Source organism: Xyrauchen texanus, chromosome 34 (genome assembly GCF_025860055.1).
Source record: "Xyrauchen texanus isolate HMW12.3.18 chromosome 34, RBS_HiC_50CHRs, whole genome shotgun sequence".
NCBI classification, from domain to species: Eukaryota; Metazoa; Chordata; class Actinopteri; order Cypriniformes; family Catostomidae; genus Xyrauchen; species Xyrauchen texanus.
This window is the reverse complement of record NC_068309.1, coordinates 11194282-11212195: the sequence shown is the minus strand read 5'-3', so window position 1 is coordinate 11212195 and position 17914 is coordinate 11194282. Positions and strand designations below refer to the sequence as shown.

The following is a 17914-nucleotide window of genomic DNA, read 5'->3' as shown; positions in this document are numbered from 1 at the left end:
ATTTCCAAAAGAGCAAGGAAAATCCTGTTTTGAGTAATATATCCCACAATGTCAGATTATTCTTCCTTTTTTGTTCCATCTGTTTTAGAGGAAGAACAGGATGAAGACTGGAGTGTTAAATTGGAAGACTGGACTGATGATGAAGATGGTACAGAGAACATAATAATCCACAAGCAGGAATTAAACACTTTCCCAGAGAGAGATCGAGCGTTAGACATGACAGATGAGGAGACAGAGGAAAAAAACACATGTGAAGATGCTGAAAGACACATGAACCATTCATTTCCAGAGAACTGCAATAATATCCCAACTTTAGAAATCACTGAACATTCTAAACCAAGTGATTGTGAGGAACTCAAGAAAAACAAGGGTAGATATCTCCCAGCTTCATCTCTGTCTTGTGCAAACACATCTAATCCTTACTTCTTTACACATTTGTCCTCAGAAGAGCTGATGAATAACTGTGGAATTGAAGCTGAGACTTTTCCAGAGCTGGCCCTCACTGACAGCAGGGTGGAGTCATCTCTTAGTGGTCACCAAAACCCCACCCGTAAAACATACCACACTGTTAGATGTAGTGGGGAGGACCTTAAGTACAAGGTCACACCTCAAACATCAGCTAGAAGCCCTGTGATGAAAATCAGACTTGAAAACTCAAACAAAGATGGAAGGAGTGGAGACAAATTAGACAGTAGGTTGCACAGCTTTGCCCACAATTGCCAGCCTCCAATGACTTCTACCAGAAAAACAAACTGTTGTTCACAGGAGGATTGTGAGGTTTCCAGTCCAGCACAGCTGAAAGCAAGCATCTTTCCTTCAGAGTTCTCCCCACCTCCTACACTTTACCATTCTTTAGCACAAAAGAGCCAAAGAGCCTCAAAAACCTCCTACACAGATCCAGGTGACATCAGGTGAGATGGAAATAAGTGGGTCCAAATTCATAATGCAATTGTTCTCAAAATCAAAATTAACCCTATTTACTTTCTTAAGAAATGTCCTTGGTGTCTTATTGTGCATGATTCATTAAAGCTATACTAAATGTTATACTAAATAAAATAAATGTTTGTTTTCATAATCCTTTATCAATGTGTAACTTTAACATCTCTCAAACTACTTAAATTTTCTGCTGACATGACTACTGGTCGACCGATATGGGTTTTTCTGTGGCCTATACCAATATCTAGAGAGCAGAATGGCTAATGGCTGATATAAATGCAGATAAACATAATCAAATTTAGCAACAGCAAATCAGATGTAAACAAAATTTCTAGATTGAAAGAAACACTTATTTGATGAAAATTATACTCAAATTAAGTATTGACTTAAGAAATGATTTGATTTTGAATGAAAGTATTGACTATTTATTGACAAATCAATTGGTAGATTTGGAAACTGACACAAGGAAAAGGTAACTTCTGTTAATCGGCCAAGAGAACACAGTTATCGGCTGATACTTCGCTGTAACGCATCGGCCGATTAATCGCCTGACTGATATATCGGTCTATCACTAGACATGGCCAAGGCCAAGAAATGTTAAGTTGTTCAATTTAAAGCCTTTTCAGGTTCAGGTTTAAAATAACCACTTTGGTAACTGTACAAAGTCCATACTCTTCATTTAGTCTATATCTGTAATTTATTTCAGCACTAATAATTGATATGTATTCATTCTTAGGAAAGGTCAGCTGAGTCACTCCTTACCTGATTTCTCCAAAGTGGAGCCGAGGGTTTGTTTCCCGAAGAGCGGATACAAACCTCCCAAAAGTCGTAGTGCTGCTCGTGGCATAACTTCACATCTTCCTGTATTGTTCAAATCCCCTGCTGAGATTGTGAGAGAGGTCCTGTTGAGCAGTACTTATGTGTCTCCAGGAAGTCCCTCCTCCTGTGGGAGCCAGGAGCGTCTGAAGAGCACAGTACCAGAAGAATTCCGCTGCCCCCAACAGGCTAGCACACTGGTCCAGCAGTTACAGGTACTCCGAGAGGAGCGAATCAGGAAACACTGAAATATATAGTGTGAAGATATTTGCTGTTCAGAACAGAATACTAGTGTACTGGATACTGTTTACTTTTTGAAAAATATTCTGTGATGTCATTTGCAACAATAAACATTTGTAAAATTAAAATATGCTACATTGTTACCACAAAATCTCACTTGCATGAATAATTCAGCTGTTGGTGTCCAGTTGATGGTATATCAAGCAGACATAAACTGATTTTTGATCCAGTTTTATATAAAACATCTTATTTCTTTGGTAGTCTGATCAATTAATGAGTGAAGAAGGCAAAAGGAATCTTGTTATTTAACGTCAGTTGCGTTTGGAATGTGTACCGCATACTGCTTTGTTTTACAAAGGAAAATCGTTTGAATACCATTCCCAGCATACCCATACGCTCTAAATGAGGTTATGCATATTTATTCAAGAGGCAAAAATTAAAGATGAATCAATCGCTGTTATTTTTCTTTATCTGTGTCATTTTTTTCCTCACACGCTCTCACTCTTAAAGGAGGACTATAACAGGCTGTTAACCAAGTATGCAGAAGCTGAAAATACTATCGATCGTCTTCGCCTGGAAGCTAAGGTAAGGTTTTGCACATTAGGTTTGGTTTATGCTTGGGTGCTTTTGCTTGGGTATTTTGTACACAATTAAATGTTTTAACCCTCCTCATGGTGATTTTAGACGCTTTCCCTTTGAGTGAAGTTTCCTGTGCCCTTCTCTCACACCTATCTGCAGCCTTTTCTATCTTCGTCTGCTCTGATGTCGTCTGGAGATATTTAAAGGCTCAAAATAAATGCACATCTTTGTTGTGATGCCATTGTCAGAGTCCTCACTTTTGTTGTAATACGTCGATCGATCACTGGCTCGGAGACGAAATTCACTGAGTTGCTTATAAGAATGTCGGATGTTGAGAAACGGATTATTATCTGGAGTCATCAGAAAGGGAATTACCTGCTAATCCGCTAGCGACCAAAATAGATTTGGAATGCATTTGGGAAAAGTTAGTAGACATTGCGAATCATAACCTGTGAAACAATGTCCGAATTGTTGGATATCCTGAGCGAGCAGAGGGTCAGAATATGGTGGAATTTCTGGACGAGCTCTTTCCGAGTTTGCTCGACATAACAGGCCATAAGCAGTAAATCACACAAGCTCACAGAGTCCCGGCTCGGAAATCCGTTGAGGGAGACAGGCCCTGATCGATCCTGGCCAAATTTCGTGTTACATGAGACGAGGAGCAAAGGAAGGCTTTCTTGGAATAACCACAACATTTTGTTGTTCTCTGACTTTCCGAATTTGACGAGAGAAACGTGATCGATTCAAGGAATGCAGGAAACTTTTACATCAACGGAAGGTCGCTTTTGCATTCATGTTCCCGGCCAAATTTAGAATAGATGCTTAGGATGGCTGCAAAGTATTTACATGTCCCCAGTAAGCATTGTCCTTCATAAAGTCAATGGAATGAGTAAGTCATGGTGTGATTCTCACATTGCAGCCAAGTGAGCTTGACTCACTGAACATTCACTTGACTCTACGAGGAAACTGGGCACCTTTTTTGTTTCTGTTTGTACTGGTTCCACCTAGCGGCTAGAGTTTGTTTTGTGGAGGAACACACCTTCAGGACAGTGATGTGGATGAATCTACACATACTTTTTGTTTATTCTGCCTATTGGCTGGAGTTTGTTTTTTAGATTTTCTTCTGTTTTGTAATTCTGTCTCATAAAATCTGTATAGAAACACCAGACTTGAGCAATCTGATAGCAAAGTTGTTGCGGGGGCTCTCATAGGCATACATGGACTGAGTTTGAGGGATGGACGCCGGTTGGCGTTGTCATGTTTTTCTTTTTTGTGTTTGTTATTATTGTTTTAGCAGAAATTCAGGGCCAAAAGTTGATTTTGGCTAATATTTACACATAATGCTGATGATCAGGGCTGTTTTATATATCTTGAAGGGATGTTGCAAGTAGCTAGCACTCATGATATTGGGAGTAGACTTTAATCTTTTGATGGCAAAAGTGTGTAAACTGCCTAGAGCTACATTGACACTTCTCAGGATGTGTAAAAATCTTGGTCTTGCAGATATTTGGAGACTTTTGAACCCATCTGGGAGGGACTATACATTCTTTTCCTCAGTCCATAAGATTTATTCTAGAATATATATGTTTTTATATCTTTAAGTCCCTCATTTCATCTGTTGTTGATTGCTCAATTGGAAACATATTAGTCTCAGATCATGCCCTGGTGTGTTCAGAGGTGTTGCCACATATGGAGAAAAAGAAATCACATAGTTGGCGCATTAATGTATACCTTTTGCAAAATCCTGATTTCCAACAAATGTTAAAGGCTGAAATCAATGTTCATATGGAGACCAACTGGTCCTCAGTATCCTGTGTGGACATGGCTTGGGAGGCACTTAAGGCAGTTCTTAGGGGTCAGATCATACAGTATGCCTCATTCATCAAAAAATCCAAAGCACGAGAACTAGTGGAGTTTGAAGGGAATATAGCTGGATGGCCTCAGAGAATTGACCCGATTGAAATACAGATATAATACTATTTTGTCACGGAAGGTGGAGTTTTGGTTGTTCAGGGAAAGACAGTCATACTTTGAGTCAGGGGACAAAGCAGGTAAGATTTTGGCTAGATATATAAAGCAGAGAGAGTTTTTTTTCTACCATTCCCTCAGTGCAATTTGCTGTTGGTGAAATGTTTACCTCGGTCATTGATATTAATAATGCATTTAAAGGATTCTATCTTGATCTCTATAGTTCCACATCTTCGTCTAATGATGAAGATATTAAACATTTTGTGGAACATTTGGAACTCCCTAAACTGACGACTGAGCAAAAAAATTCTCTTGATTCTGAGATAACCCTGGATGACCTTGGCGAGGTAATTAAGGCCTTGCCTACAGGCAAGGCTCCGGGGCCTGATGGCTTTGCCGCAGAGTTTTCTAGATCTTATGCTACAGAACTGGCTCCACTTTTGGTATTGAACTGGAAGTTCTTTTTGAAAAGGAAGTTTCGGTATTGAACTGGAAGTTCTTGCCCCTATTTTGCCATTGTAAATCCTTTCTATCAAACTAACCGGAGAAGTTCAATTGCACCCCGTTATCTTGCATTTCCACTCAGTATGGACAAAAGTGTTAAGAGTGATTTATTGAGACATTTATTTAAATGTTGCCTCGAGCTTATGGCTGAACCCCAAATTATGTATTAATTAATCCCATTTCTGCTGGTCAGAGTGGATTTTTAGGGGGTTACTACACTCGATGACCTTTATAAGAGTGGCATGTTGAGATCCTTTGAAAATTTGGTTCAACATTTTGGGATCACCAGATCAAATTTTTTTAGGTATTTACAGCTGTGCCACTTGCTCTGTACTTTTTTTTGGGAATAGCATACACCCCCCTAAAGCGGCAGATACTCTGGGAGTGGTGATTACTGCTTTTGGAAAAGGTCATGAGGCATCAGTGTATTACTCCCTGCTAATTCAGAGAATGGGGGACGGAGCTTCAATTTCTCTCAAGAGATTATGGGAGAAAGATTTAAACTTTGATTTAAGGAGGAGGAAGAGTGGGCTAGGATTCTCAAAAACGTCAAGTCTGCATCTAGAGATGCAAGGGTGCACCTTATGCAATTCAAGATATTATATAGATTCTATTGGACCCCCCTCTAGATTGTATAGGCTTGGTCTTAAAGTCACGCCCACCTGCTGGCGATGCCAATCAGAGGATGTAGACATAACCCATGTCTTTTGGGGGTTGTTAAGATCCAGGAGTTTTGGTTGAACGTTCATAGTTTTGTTTGTGATGTATTGAGCACCCGGGTATCAATTTGCCACAGACTATGTATTTTGGGTGATGGGGCAATCATCGATGTTGAAAATAGACACATAAAGAGTTGGGTCCTAACCAGTGTCATGATCACCAGACACTTTTAAGGAGATTGAGGTCGGCTGGTGTGCCCTCATTTTAGGAGTGGGGCTCGGAGATGGCGAGGGTGGTGGCCTTTGAAGAATGGTCATTTAGAAGACTTGGGAAGTTTAACATGTTTGTGGTGAAATGGGTCGGTTATCTGGCGTTTATGGATGTGTGATTATTATTATTATACATTTTTTTGTGTATGTGTGTCTATATCGTTTACGACCACTGGGATGTTGTTGGGGGCCTTGGTGGGGTTGGGGAGTGGGAGGGGGAGGGGCAATAGTGGTGGTTAATGTTGATTCTGTGTATATGTTTTTGTTTCTATGTTCAAATATGTGAATCAATAAAAATTGTTAATCTGAAAAAACACTATAAAAATTGCTACATGTTTAAAACTATAATCATCTAAACTAATAGTGAAATAAACAAACTATATTAATAAGCAAAATAAAAAAATAAGATGTCATATGCGCTTCAACCATTATATCAGAGGTTAGCCAATAAAAAAAGGCAGCTCATCACTAGTTGCTAATTAAAAATTATTGCATCAGTGCATAGTAGCCTTTCTCTGGTAATAGACAACAACATTGTTGGTAATTGTTGAAATGAAGCATATTTTAGATTGTTGCCAGTTCTCTGTTCATTTTTCGTCTCTATTTTAATTTGCTCTAATGCTCATTAAATTAATCTTCCCCTCATGCCCTGGCCATCTGGCTCGCCTTTTAGATTAATATAAAAAAAGTTTCATTTACTTTAATCCCTTATTGACTAGTTTGTTGCTTTCTTGTGTATATGGAAACTTTAGACGTAGTCCGGTGAAACTGTGTATTAATTGAGATCTGATGATCTGTTACTGGTCTTGATCTTGTAGTTGTAATAAGGACAAACGTTTGATATTTTATTTATTGTCCAGGGTTTTCCTGGCTGAAAATGAGGCAGAGGTGGTACCATACTGATCAAAAAAGTGACGTTAAGAACACGTAAACGTTGGCTTTGCATTAATACACTCCTAATGACCTGGCAACTGAATAATAGGGTTCATTTTGTCATCTGTTTTTTTAATTTAGTCTTAGTCCTGTGTAAAATGTCCATTTTAGTTTTTATCATATTTAGTCAATCTTATCCTATTCTTTTTGTTTTAGTCAAGTTTTAGTTGACAAAGTCTGGGCATTTTAATGTAGTTTAGTCAATGAAAACTGTTGACATTTTAGTCATATTTTAGTAGCATTTAGTCATATTGACATTTTAGTCACTGAACACTGTAAACATTTTTAGCCATAAGAGTATTATTGATAATCATTTGTCAATGTAGTCTATCCAAAACCTATATATATATATATACATATATATATACACACACACACACACACACACACACACACACACACACACACACACACACACACTTTTTATTGTTGTTGTCATTTTAGTGTTATAAGATTGTTCTTATCATGATGATGACGTTGCAAGCTGCAGACAGCGGGGGTGAGAGACGACCGTCTCCGCGGAAGTTTAAATCTTTCCCGGTCTCAACTCCCGCTCAGATTTAGTCTCTTCCGCGACTGGTTCAAGTGGCTCTGATCGCACAGAGAATGACAGTTTTGGAGTTTGTGTTTATTTACATGGCACGTATGCCATGTTATATGAACTTTAATTAAGGATGAAATAAAGATATATCGGCAAGTTTTGATCTGTGTTTCTATCAGACACTCGAGCTGCAGCGCTCCTTTCATCTCGCGTGTCATCATTATAGTTTTATATGATCTCAAGTTATGTTACTTGACATCAAGAGATTTGACAAATTTTTTTTTTTTTATTATTGCAGAGATTTGCAGTTACAAATGACAATCCACCGAGTGCAACGCTTTTTTGTGTTTTCCATGAAGACACCCATCAGAGTTTTGTAGAGAGCCGGAGGTGGCACAAAATTTGACGGAGGCGGATGCCTAGTAATTCTCTATGCAGGATAAACACTGTTAACATGGGTCAAGGCGTCATGTAAAAATTACAGTCAGTATGATTAAGTATCTCAGTATTTTCAATCATTAGGTTACTGAGGCAGGCATCTCTACTGTATTTCTATTGCTTAGAAGTACTATTTAGGATTAATCTGAATAAACTTTTAACCCCAAGTGTTAAACTTTGAGCCATATTTAGGGATATGGTTAGCCACCACTCAGAATTCTTTAAAAATGCATATCAATGAGTGTGCAAAAGCCCACAACGTTTTGTGCACAGGCAAGCACAGCTTTTTACAAAAAGTGTAAAAATCTATTATCTGTATGTTGTGTTTTATCCAAAATGTTGTTAACGCCCTTTACTCTTAAAATCATGATTTTGTGTGTGTGTATTTGTCTCACTTCAGGTAGGTCTTTTCTCTGATCCTCCCAAACCCAGTACAGCTATACTGTCTGGTGTCATCCAGGAGGGGTTAAAGGTCATGACCCTCAGCTTTCCACAAGCACAGAGGGCAGAGTTTGGTGCAGGCTCTGCTCAACTGACACAACATAATTCAGGTACACCACATTGAAAATCCATCTCTGAAACTGAATGCTTGTAACTGCATGTAAATGTCAATTATATATGTTCAGAGTATAACAGAGGTACAAACGTTGTGTAGTACCATAAAATGTTGCACTTTTATTTTCATGCTGTAATATTCTCCTCAAAGATAGTACGTTAAAATCTCCAAATCTGTGATTTTAATAAAAAGTTTTTCTAATAACCTTAGAGCAAAATGTGCTTTGCAATCAATCTGAGAATGTTTGTTTAGTCACGCCGGAATTGCTTTTCTCACATTGTAGATATTCCCAGAAAACCCTCCTCTCGCCCCTCGTCTGTGGACTCTGGCTCTTCCAGGAGGCTTGGATCTATGACTCCAGACCTTCTCATTGAGACTCTGACCAAACAGACTCACAGATTTCAGCTACAGGTACATGATTTCAGAAAACTGTTTGGAACATTTATGCTAACTGTAACAAAGAATTTTGATTTTGATGACATTTCATATTTTAACAGAGGTGCTTTGAATCCTAAAACACTATCTTTGCTTGTTCAGGTTAATGCTTTTGAAAAGCTTCTGAAGAATGGCAAGCTAAAGCCATGTGAACAAATAAAGGTATTCTTTTTTACTTTTGGGACTTTTGTTTGTGTAGATGAGTTGCTCAAAACAGTGGAGCTTTAATAGTGCTACAGAGACACAGTGCTTACAGTTTTCATAAAAAGGAACTTATGAATGGCTTTTAATTCAATTGAGAGTAAATGTGTCAAATTTTATTTCTGAATCCTTTGTAGGGTCTCTCCACGCTGGCTGAGGGACAGGAGTCTTTGGAAAGGGCTTACCTGGACTCACGAGCCCAGTATCAGATACTGCAGCAAAGCCGAGGCTGGCCTGTGCACTTTGACCCAGACAGGTGTGCTCCTATTTTTCTGATCACATGAGCAAGCAATAAACAAACTACATTTTCTGGTCTAATGTGTTTGCTGAACATTGTTGAATTGTAAGTTTATGTGTGTGAATTAGGGAACTAGAGGATCAGATCTTCAGATCGGGGATGCAATTGGAGGAGCTGAGGGATTGGGTGGAGCAATTAGAACAGAACCGACCCATCTCAGAACGTCCTTTAACTTTGACCCCTCACACAGACATACTCTCTGAGTCCATGCATGAGGCTGAACCATTACCTGAGGTACCTCAAACATCACATCTAAACCTCACTAACCTGAGGTGATCACAAGTGGTCAGCTGAGACTCATCAGGACAGTATTTCTTTAGCACTGTCCACTTATGATTGGATCAAATGTTAATACTAGACCTAAGAGACCTGATGTAACCATCATGTACTGGGTGGATAGTGGTAGGTGATATAAGGGCATTAGTTACACTCTGTTTCTCTGGCAATGTTTAACTATGCCCTCTCTCTCTCTCTCTCTCTCTCTCTCTCTCTCACACTTTCTTTCTCCCAGAGCCCATTGTCAGCTGTTCATCCTCAGGCTTGTGTGGGTGTTGAAGTGAGTTCAGTTAGTGGAGAGAGTGATGTAGACCGAGAGGATGACGAGATTCTTCCTTCTCTTCTTCATCCTCTCTATGACAAACGCCAGTGTGTGGAGAGAGATTTCAGTAATCTCATGGACTGGTTAGTGACCTTTGACCTGCATCTCTTTTTCAATAAGTTTTACTGTACATACACAATCAGGTGTTCTGAATCTGTCACATGATCTCTTGCTATCTTTTTACAGTTACCAGAGTTTAAAAGAGCTCCCCAGCCATCTGGACAGAAGTGCACCCTTAACAAGCCATGACTCTCTGGATTTTGGAGACACTCCTTCTACCAGAAATGAGACTGTGGAGGACAGACAGCGACACCAGTCTACCAATGAAAGAGAGACAACCAAAAGTGCTCTGTTGTGAGTTGAGCTCCATTCTTGTAATATTACATTAACTTTAAAGAGGTTTAGAAGCTTAACGGATACTTAGGTATGGTGTCTGGGGCTGTCCGATATGTTACAAAAATTATATATTGATATTTTTCAGCCTATTGACAATATTCAATTTGCACTTGCTGAGCACTTTATTAGAAACACTATGGTCCTAATTAAGTGCCCGACGTGGACTTCTACTGTCCATCCGCCTCAATTGTACAGAGATGTTATCTGAGTTACCGTAGCATTTCTGTCAGTTTGAACCAGTCTTGCCATTCTCTGATGACCTCTATCACAGGATTCCTGCGGGTCTTAAAAGGTCTTTAAAAGTCTTAAAGGGTTAGTTCACCCCAAAATTTTAATGATCCCATAATTTACTCACCCTCAAGCCGTCTTAGGTGTATATGACTTTCTTCTTTTAGCCAGACATGATCAAATTTATATTAAAAAAATATCCTTTCAAGCTTCAAGCTAAAATGGGAGTGAATGATACCTTAGATTTTGAAGCCCAAAAAAGTGCATCCATCCATCAAAAACGTAATCCATACGGTTCCAAGGGGTTAATAAAGACCTTCTGAAGCGAAGCGATGTGTTTTTGTAAGAAAAATATCCATATTTATAACTTTATAAAATATGGCTTCAAGTAACTTTATAAACACTGACTTCCAGTAACGGCCATCCTCGCATTCAAGTCTTAAATCGGAGCAACAAGCCTTAAATTCATAAGGTCATGAAATTAAATGTAGTATGAGGGATTGTTTTCTCGTTGCGTTTAAGTAGAGTGACCAGATGTCCCGTCAAACTAAATCTAAAATAAAATATACATTTTCACAAGCTATATAGCCTATACAGTTAAGTGCAGAAGTTTGCATTCCCCTTTTGTTTTTAAAAGATTCTACACCCATTTCCGAATGTATACAAATAGCCTATAAGAGATAAAAACTTTTTTTTTTTTTTTAAAGTTATGTAGTACTGCACTTCAAAAGCTGCATAACACAAAATGTACTCTTAATTGCACAAATCATCCTGTTCAAAAGTTTGCACCCCTTGGATGATCTTCTGTTGCCTTCTTGAGCATCAGTAATTGTTTGCACCATTTCTAATAGTTGTGTATGAGTTCCTCAATTGTGACAAGTGGCAAAAGCTGGATCTCATCATATAGCCATTGAAGAATTCAAATGTGCAGAAGATGCTGAGAAACCAAATATTTTACAGACCCACATTAGTTAATTAGTTAGTTAAGGTGGCCTTAACTACTATGTACTTAACCATTTGATACAATGTATTTGGTGTGTACATACATGTTGTTGCATTTAATTACATTTGTAGTTACACTGTTAACTTTACCCTTAACCCAAACTTTACCTCAAAACCTAATTCTAACCCCTTATCCTAACCCTAACCTTACTCCTAAACATACCCATACCTCAACCCCAGTAGCAGCAAATGTGGATATTTTGCAGAACAACAAAGTTACACAAGTACATTACACATTTACATTTAGAGAACTTATTGCGTTTCCTTCGATTGATTCCTTAAATGTTCTTTAGTTGGTCTTAAAAAGGTCTTTAAAAAAAGTCTTACATTTAGCTGCATAACACCTGCAGAAAAGTCTCATCAACAAGACATTTCCATCTGCATAACTGCAGCTCACTGGATGTTTTTTGGTTAAAATCTCTGAGATCACATTTTTTCTCCATTCTTATGATTGCAGTTTAAAAATCACGTATAACCGTACATTAATTGTGCAGCCCTGAAAGATCATGAAATTAGGCTACTGATCCACTCTTAATAAAAACTAATGGCTAAATAATAAGCACATTTAAATTATCACAATATTGCTTAATTTTATATTGTCATATTGTGAATATTCAATATATCACCCAGCCCTAATGGTGTCCATACCATTTTTGTAAATTCATCACATATACAATGTCCTAACCAAGTCCTAACAAGTAAATAATATTTCTGTCCTCACTGAGAATGAAATGCTATGTAAAGCAACAAATTGGAACATATCAGCCGAAAAAATCATATGTAATATTTTATTATTAAAGTAATAGTTCACCCAAAAAAATGTAATTCTCTCATCATTTACTCACCCTCATGCAATCCCAGATGTGTATAACTTTCTTTCTTCTGCTAAACACAAATGGAAGATTTTTAGAAGAATTTCTCAGCTCCTTAGGTTAATTCAATGCAAGTGAATGGGTATCAAAACTTTGAAGCTCCAAAAGCACATAAAGGCAGCAAAAATTTAATCCATAAGACTCCAGTGGTAAAATCCATGTCTTTTTTTTTTTTTTTTTTACTGTCAATCTCTACTTTCACATTCTTCCTCTTTTGATTTTGGCGATTTGCATTATTTGTGCATATCGACACCTACTGGGCAGGGAGGAGAATTTATTGTAAAAAAGCACTTAAAAATGTATCTGTTTCTCACCCACATTTATCATATTTCTTCAAAATACATGGATTGTCACTCCCCAATTTTCTGTATTATTATTGTCATCACCTTCCTAAAATAATGTCCCATGTCATTTTTTGACAAAAAAATATATTTTTTTGCCTAAATCATCTCCTCGTGATGCTGGCCACCTCCTTTCTGAAAAACCTGAAAAATGACTTGAATGATTTTAGGAAGGTGACATTGTGCTTTTAATATAAGAGCCATGCTTTATTAGAAGGTCTCTCAAAGGGAACAGTTTAGTCCTAAACGGCTATTGACAGAGGTTGCGTCTTGTAACACTTTTTCAATAAAATCATTTCTCTGCTCTAAAATTCCCTTTTCGGAACCAGTGTCCAAATGCCCTGCTAATCAATAGTAATTCTGTCTCTTAAAATTTGGGTGCAATTCAGACAAGCATTTTCATTCATAGATCTTTTGATACATGCTCCTATAATAAAAAATAACATGTTTATTCCATCCTGTACTGATGATGCTTTCAAAACATGGGCTTATTACACTACAAGTCCTGTATACGGTTGATGGTTTTATCTCTTTTGTACAGCTAAGAGCAGAGTTCAACATACCTAATTCACATTTCTTCAGATATCTCCAGCTTTGCAATTTCCTTTCCTCGTGTTCAAAATGTTTCCTGTTGCCACCACCTAAATCCTGGAACTTTCCCAAATACTAAAAAGATTATTGGTAGGGTGTAAACTTACTTAACTCTTATTTATATAAGATTTAAAGCCTTTGAAAAAAAAAAAAACCAATGGGAAGATGAACTCAAATTACAAATATCAGAAGAAATCTGGCAAGTTGTTTTAGATAGGATACACTCATCTTCTATTTGCATGCATCATATTGTCATTCAATTCAAAGTTGTCCATCGATTGCACTGGCCAAATGTGAAACTAGATAATTTCATACCACATATTGATCCTACATTTGACAGATGCAAATTAGAGCCAGCCAGTCTTGCACACCTGATTTGGTCATGCCCTAAACTTGTTTTTGGGAATCACTTTTTATAATTTTTTCCAAAGCCTTGGGAATACCAATTGAGCCATCTCCAATTACTGCAATTTTTGGAGTGCTGGAGTTAGATCTTGGAATATATAACCGTGTTAAGATGATAATGGCATTTGCTACCCTTCTAGCCAGAAACCTCATCATGTTCAAATGGAAAGATAGACTTCCACCTGCCTTTACTAATTGGATTAGTGATCTTTTACACCATTTGACTCTGAAAAATCCACTATTCAGTAAAAGATAATAGTCAAAAATGTTATAATATCTGGCAGCCTGTCTTGTCACATTTGGAAAAAATGGATCCTAAAGATGTCTTGTCCTCATGAACTTTCATCACCATCCTCATTTGGTTTTGTAAGTAAAATGTTATTTAGCATCTGTAATTTGATAGATATAGTTTAATTGCCTTGTTTAATTTGTAAGAACATGTCTAACAAATATTTGTTTCGCTTTATGTGTGTATGCATTTATGGGTATATACACTATGTGTAGCAACATCTGTTGCTCTGTTGGGGTGGGATTGGGGATGTTCTGCCTCTTATTCTGTATCACTGTTAAAAGAACAACATAAAAACTTTGATTAAAACAAAAGACGTATTAAACCACTGGAGTCGTATGGATTACTTTTATGCTGCCTTAATGACTTTTTGGAGCTTCAAAATGTTGGTAACCATTCACTTACATTGTGTGGACCAACAGAGCTGATATATTCTTCTAAAAATCTTTGCTTCTGGGATGGCATGAGGGTGAGTAAATGATGAGAGAATTTTCATTTTTGGGTGAACTATCCCTTTTTAGAGCAATGATCAATATGAATGAGCAATAGAAACCAAGTGCCCAAAAAATACTTTTGGGGATGGTTAGGACAAAACCCCTGATTAACGTAGAAAAATCATATTTATAGCTTGTAGCTTTATCGCTATAAACACAGTGTAACATGAAAACAATGAGGATATATGTGTGATTTGTAATCTGATTATCAGAGATAAGTTGTTATCAGGTTTGTGTAAGGTAATGAAAGTTATTTAAAGTTCAATCCATAGTGTATCTATTGTCAACATTTGTCAACACCTGGCTTTTTGCTCTCTCACTCAGTCACCTCTCCATTCTCTCTCTTCTTTTTTTTTATAGGCAGCCAGCAGCAGATTGTGTCCCTCCCCCTGGCCCATCTGTCAGGTCGCAGGTGTGTGACTCTATGGAAACTGGCTCAGATGCTCTTTGCCACCCCTCACTGTTGCCAGGGCAACCGGGCAGAGAGAGGAAAATGGTAGGAAACAGGAATATTCACAGCAGCAGTCTGACCAGCCTGGCAGAGAGCACAGAACCTGGAAATAAGGGCTTGAAAGTAAAGCCAAAGTCCGTTAGACCACCCCCTCTGGTCAGTGTCTAATATTGGTCTGCTCCTTTATGATGAGCAACAGTTTAGTCCTCTGATTTATGCTATTTATCTTATCTGAAATATGAAGCCTTTATGTTCAAGAAAAAAATACAAGATTTCTCATGTATTTCTGACATTGTAGGATGGGGTTGTGTCTCCAGAAACAGACAGTGGGTTTATGGGCTCTGAAAGCACTACGCTCACTCCTGCAGTTCATAATCCACTCCAGCAGAGGGCAGTTGTGAGGTTTGATTCATCTTCACTGTAAACCATTTCTGCCCATTCACTGTAACCCTTATCTGTAAACGAAATCATAAAAGGCAAGGATCACTATTACTATGGCTCATACTTAAGGTTAAGGATTAGCACAAACCCCTATCACTTAATAATAAAAGCACATAACTCATCCTGCACTGCCATGGACATGAATGATGTATCATTCATGTCCATGAATGATTTGATGTATCATTCATGGACATGAATGATACATCAAATCATGCATCTTTTTGAGGAGAAGTGTGCCATTATTTTTCTAAGCAATCTCACTTACAATTTTCACCTGGTAGATGATAAAATGAAAAACAACAAAAAAAGATCCTTTATACTTGGAGGAACCTGAGCAATATCAGGCCAGAATATAATTGAGAATTGGATGTGAGCTCTGTTCACTGAGGCCAGTAGGTAGCCAAATAGCACACACCAAGCAATGGCCTGTCAACACAACACCATAGCATTGTGGAGATGACTTTTGCATAGGCAAGCACAAATATCTAGTTCTAAATTTTGTTCTATGAAATTTACAATAAACCTTGATGTTTGTTTGTGTTTGTGTTATGCAATCTTTTTCTCTGTCTGATTCCTTCTCCAGTTCCATCAAGCAATCTGGTCCACACATGAAGAAAAAAGTAAGGCCAGAGTCCACTCCTCCCTCTGGACAGTCTTCAGGGATTTCCCCATCTTGGTCACATCCCTCTCTGATTCCCCCAGTAGAACACTTTAGGGCATCTGGAGGACAGACAGATCCTGTGAGGAGGAGTGGAAGGGAGGAAAGGTGTTCTGCTACCAGCCTTTCTACCTCTATCTCCCCACTTCATTGGCCTGATTGCACTCTACATCCCTGGGCGAGCAGCCTGACCAGCCTAGAGCATAGCAGTGACCAGGGTGTGTGTCACATAATAAATAAGTTTGAAATTAGATCTGGTTGAAATACTGAATATCATGATAAATTCATAATGAAAAAAATTAAGCAACATGGTGTGGTTGCGATAATTTAAATGTGCTATTTATTTGGCCATTAAGTTTTCTAAAGACTAATGTCAGACTAGTTTTACAATCCTTTCTTGTCTCACCGCTGTCGAGTATGAGAGTGTTTTGATAAAGATGTTTTAACCTTGTGCGACCCTGCGCAAACATGCGTGTATGTTGTATTTTGGCTTCGCTATACGCAACGCATAATTGAAATTAATTAAAACCAACTGATCTCAGTTCAGAAGACTATGTGCTGTCAGTATAAGGTTAAACATTTGACGCACCGAGTCATGTAACAAAACAACATGGCTCCAATCACAGCAGGGTCTTTGGAAGGAACGGCAACAAAACTATATCTAGTAAGAAACCTAATTAAGTTTTTACATTGAAACCTATTTGAGTCAAAAGGTTAAAGTCCCTAGTTTATCCAATATGCCTTTTTTTTTTTAATTGAACGATTTATCGCAAAACACCACACTGCTAAACACAATGTACACTAATATGTACTTTAATGCATTTTTTCCTTTATCCTATATTTACATTTACTTTACATTTATGCATTTGGCAGACGCTTTTATCCAAAGCGACTTACAGTGCAGTTATTACAGGGACAAACCCCCCTGGAGCAACCTGGAGTTAAGTGCCTTGCTCAAGGACACAATGGTGGTGGCTGTGGGGCTCGAACCAGCGTCCTTCAGATTACCAGATTAGCAGTTATGTGCTTAGACCACTACACCACCATCACTCCATTTACTGTACATTATATTAATTATCAGAGGCTTTATATGGAGTTCAAACTTTTCTGAGACCAGTGCAGACAGACAGCACACTGAAGTTTAAGTCATTCGCTAAATAGGGAGCAGGGGAGCATCCTATAGCTTTCCTATGCAGCTAAGTGCATTCACTCGTACAATCTGACCAAAAGTTCAGTTTCAGGCTGCAGATGATATATGGACCAATTCACATGTTTGGCAGACATTTTTTTTGTTTGTTTGTTATGTATTTTGCACATGTTTATTGTATTACTAGTTTCGAATCAAAAAGGGAAATGGAAAATGCGCACAGCAGTCTCGCTTGGGTCTCAGGAGGTTAATAGCATCTGTCATTTAAACTTTAGTAGCAAAAATTATGTCTGAGTTGGTAAGTTTGAATCATTCTTGTGAATGCATCCAAACTGTGTTTTCAGTGAACCAATTAAAAATGTTGTGTTTGCATCACTCCGAAATGTTCCAAGAAGTCTTCACGTAGAAATTTTTATTGTATTAGTTTAAAATTTAATTTTTCTAAATGCGTTGTTATATCGATGTGGGTCGTCAAATTGGTGCACATAAATTAAAATGATTAACTATCATTCTTCATTGTTTATTTTGTGAAAAACTTTGTGGAAAAAATCCCTTGATTATTTTTAACTAAGTGTTCTTGTTTCTTAAACATTTTGAACAGTTGCTGCTTTGTTAAAATGATGACAG

General features: G+C 37.8%; 1 protein-coding gene across 1 annotated transcript in view; it reads left to right on the top strand.

The window, feature by feature from the left end:
- The window catches only part of akna (AT-hook transcription factor), a 37220-nt gene that overhangs the window by 13309 nt on the left and 5997 nt on the right, over positions 1 to 17914 (top strand). The window contains exons 4-16 of the mRNA XM_052103948.1: positions 89 to 911; positions 1673 to 1967; positions 2503 to 2577; positions 8285 to 8435; positions 8724 to 8851; positions 8978 to 9037; positions 9214 to 9332; positions 9443 to 9608; positions 9886 to 10055; positions 10159 to 10326; positions 14951 to 15197; positions 15340 to 15443; positions 16066 to 16358. Coding sequence (XP_051959908.1) covers positions 89 to 911; positions 1673 to 1967; positions 2503 to 2577; positions 8285 to 8435; positions 8724 to 8851; positions 8978 to 9037; positions 9214 to 9332; positions 9443 to 9608; positions 9886 to 10055; positions 10159 to 10326; positions 14951 to 15197; positions 15340 to 15443; positions 16066 to 16358 — 2799 coding nt within the window. The remainder of the gene's footprint in view (positions 1 to 88; positions 912 to 1672; positions 1968 to 2502; positions 2578 to 8284; positions 8436 to 8723; positions 8852 to 8977; positions 9038 to 9213; positions 9333 to 9442; positions 9609 to 9885; positions 10056 to 10158; positions 10327 to 14950; positions 15198 to 15339; positions 15444 to 16065; positions 16359 to 17914) is intronic.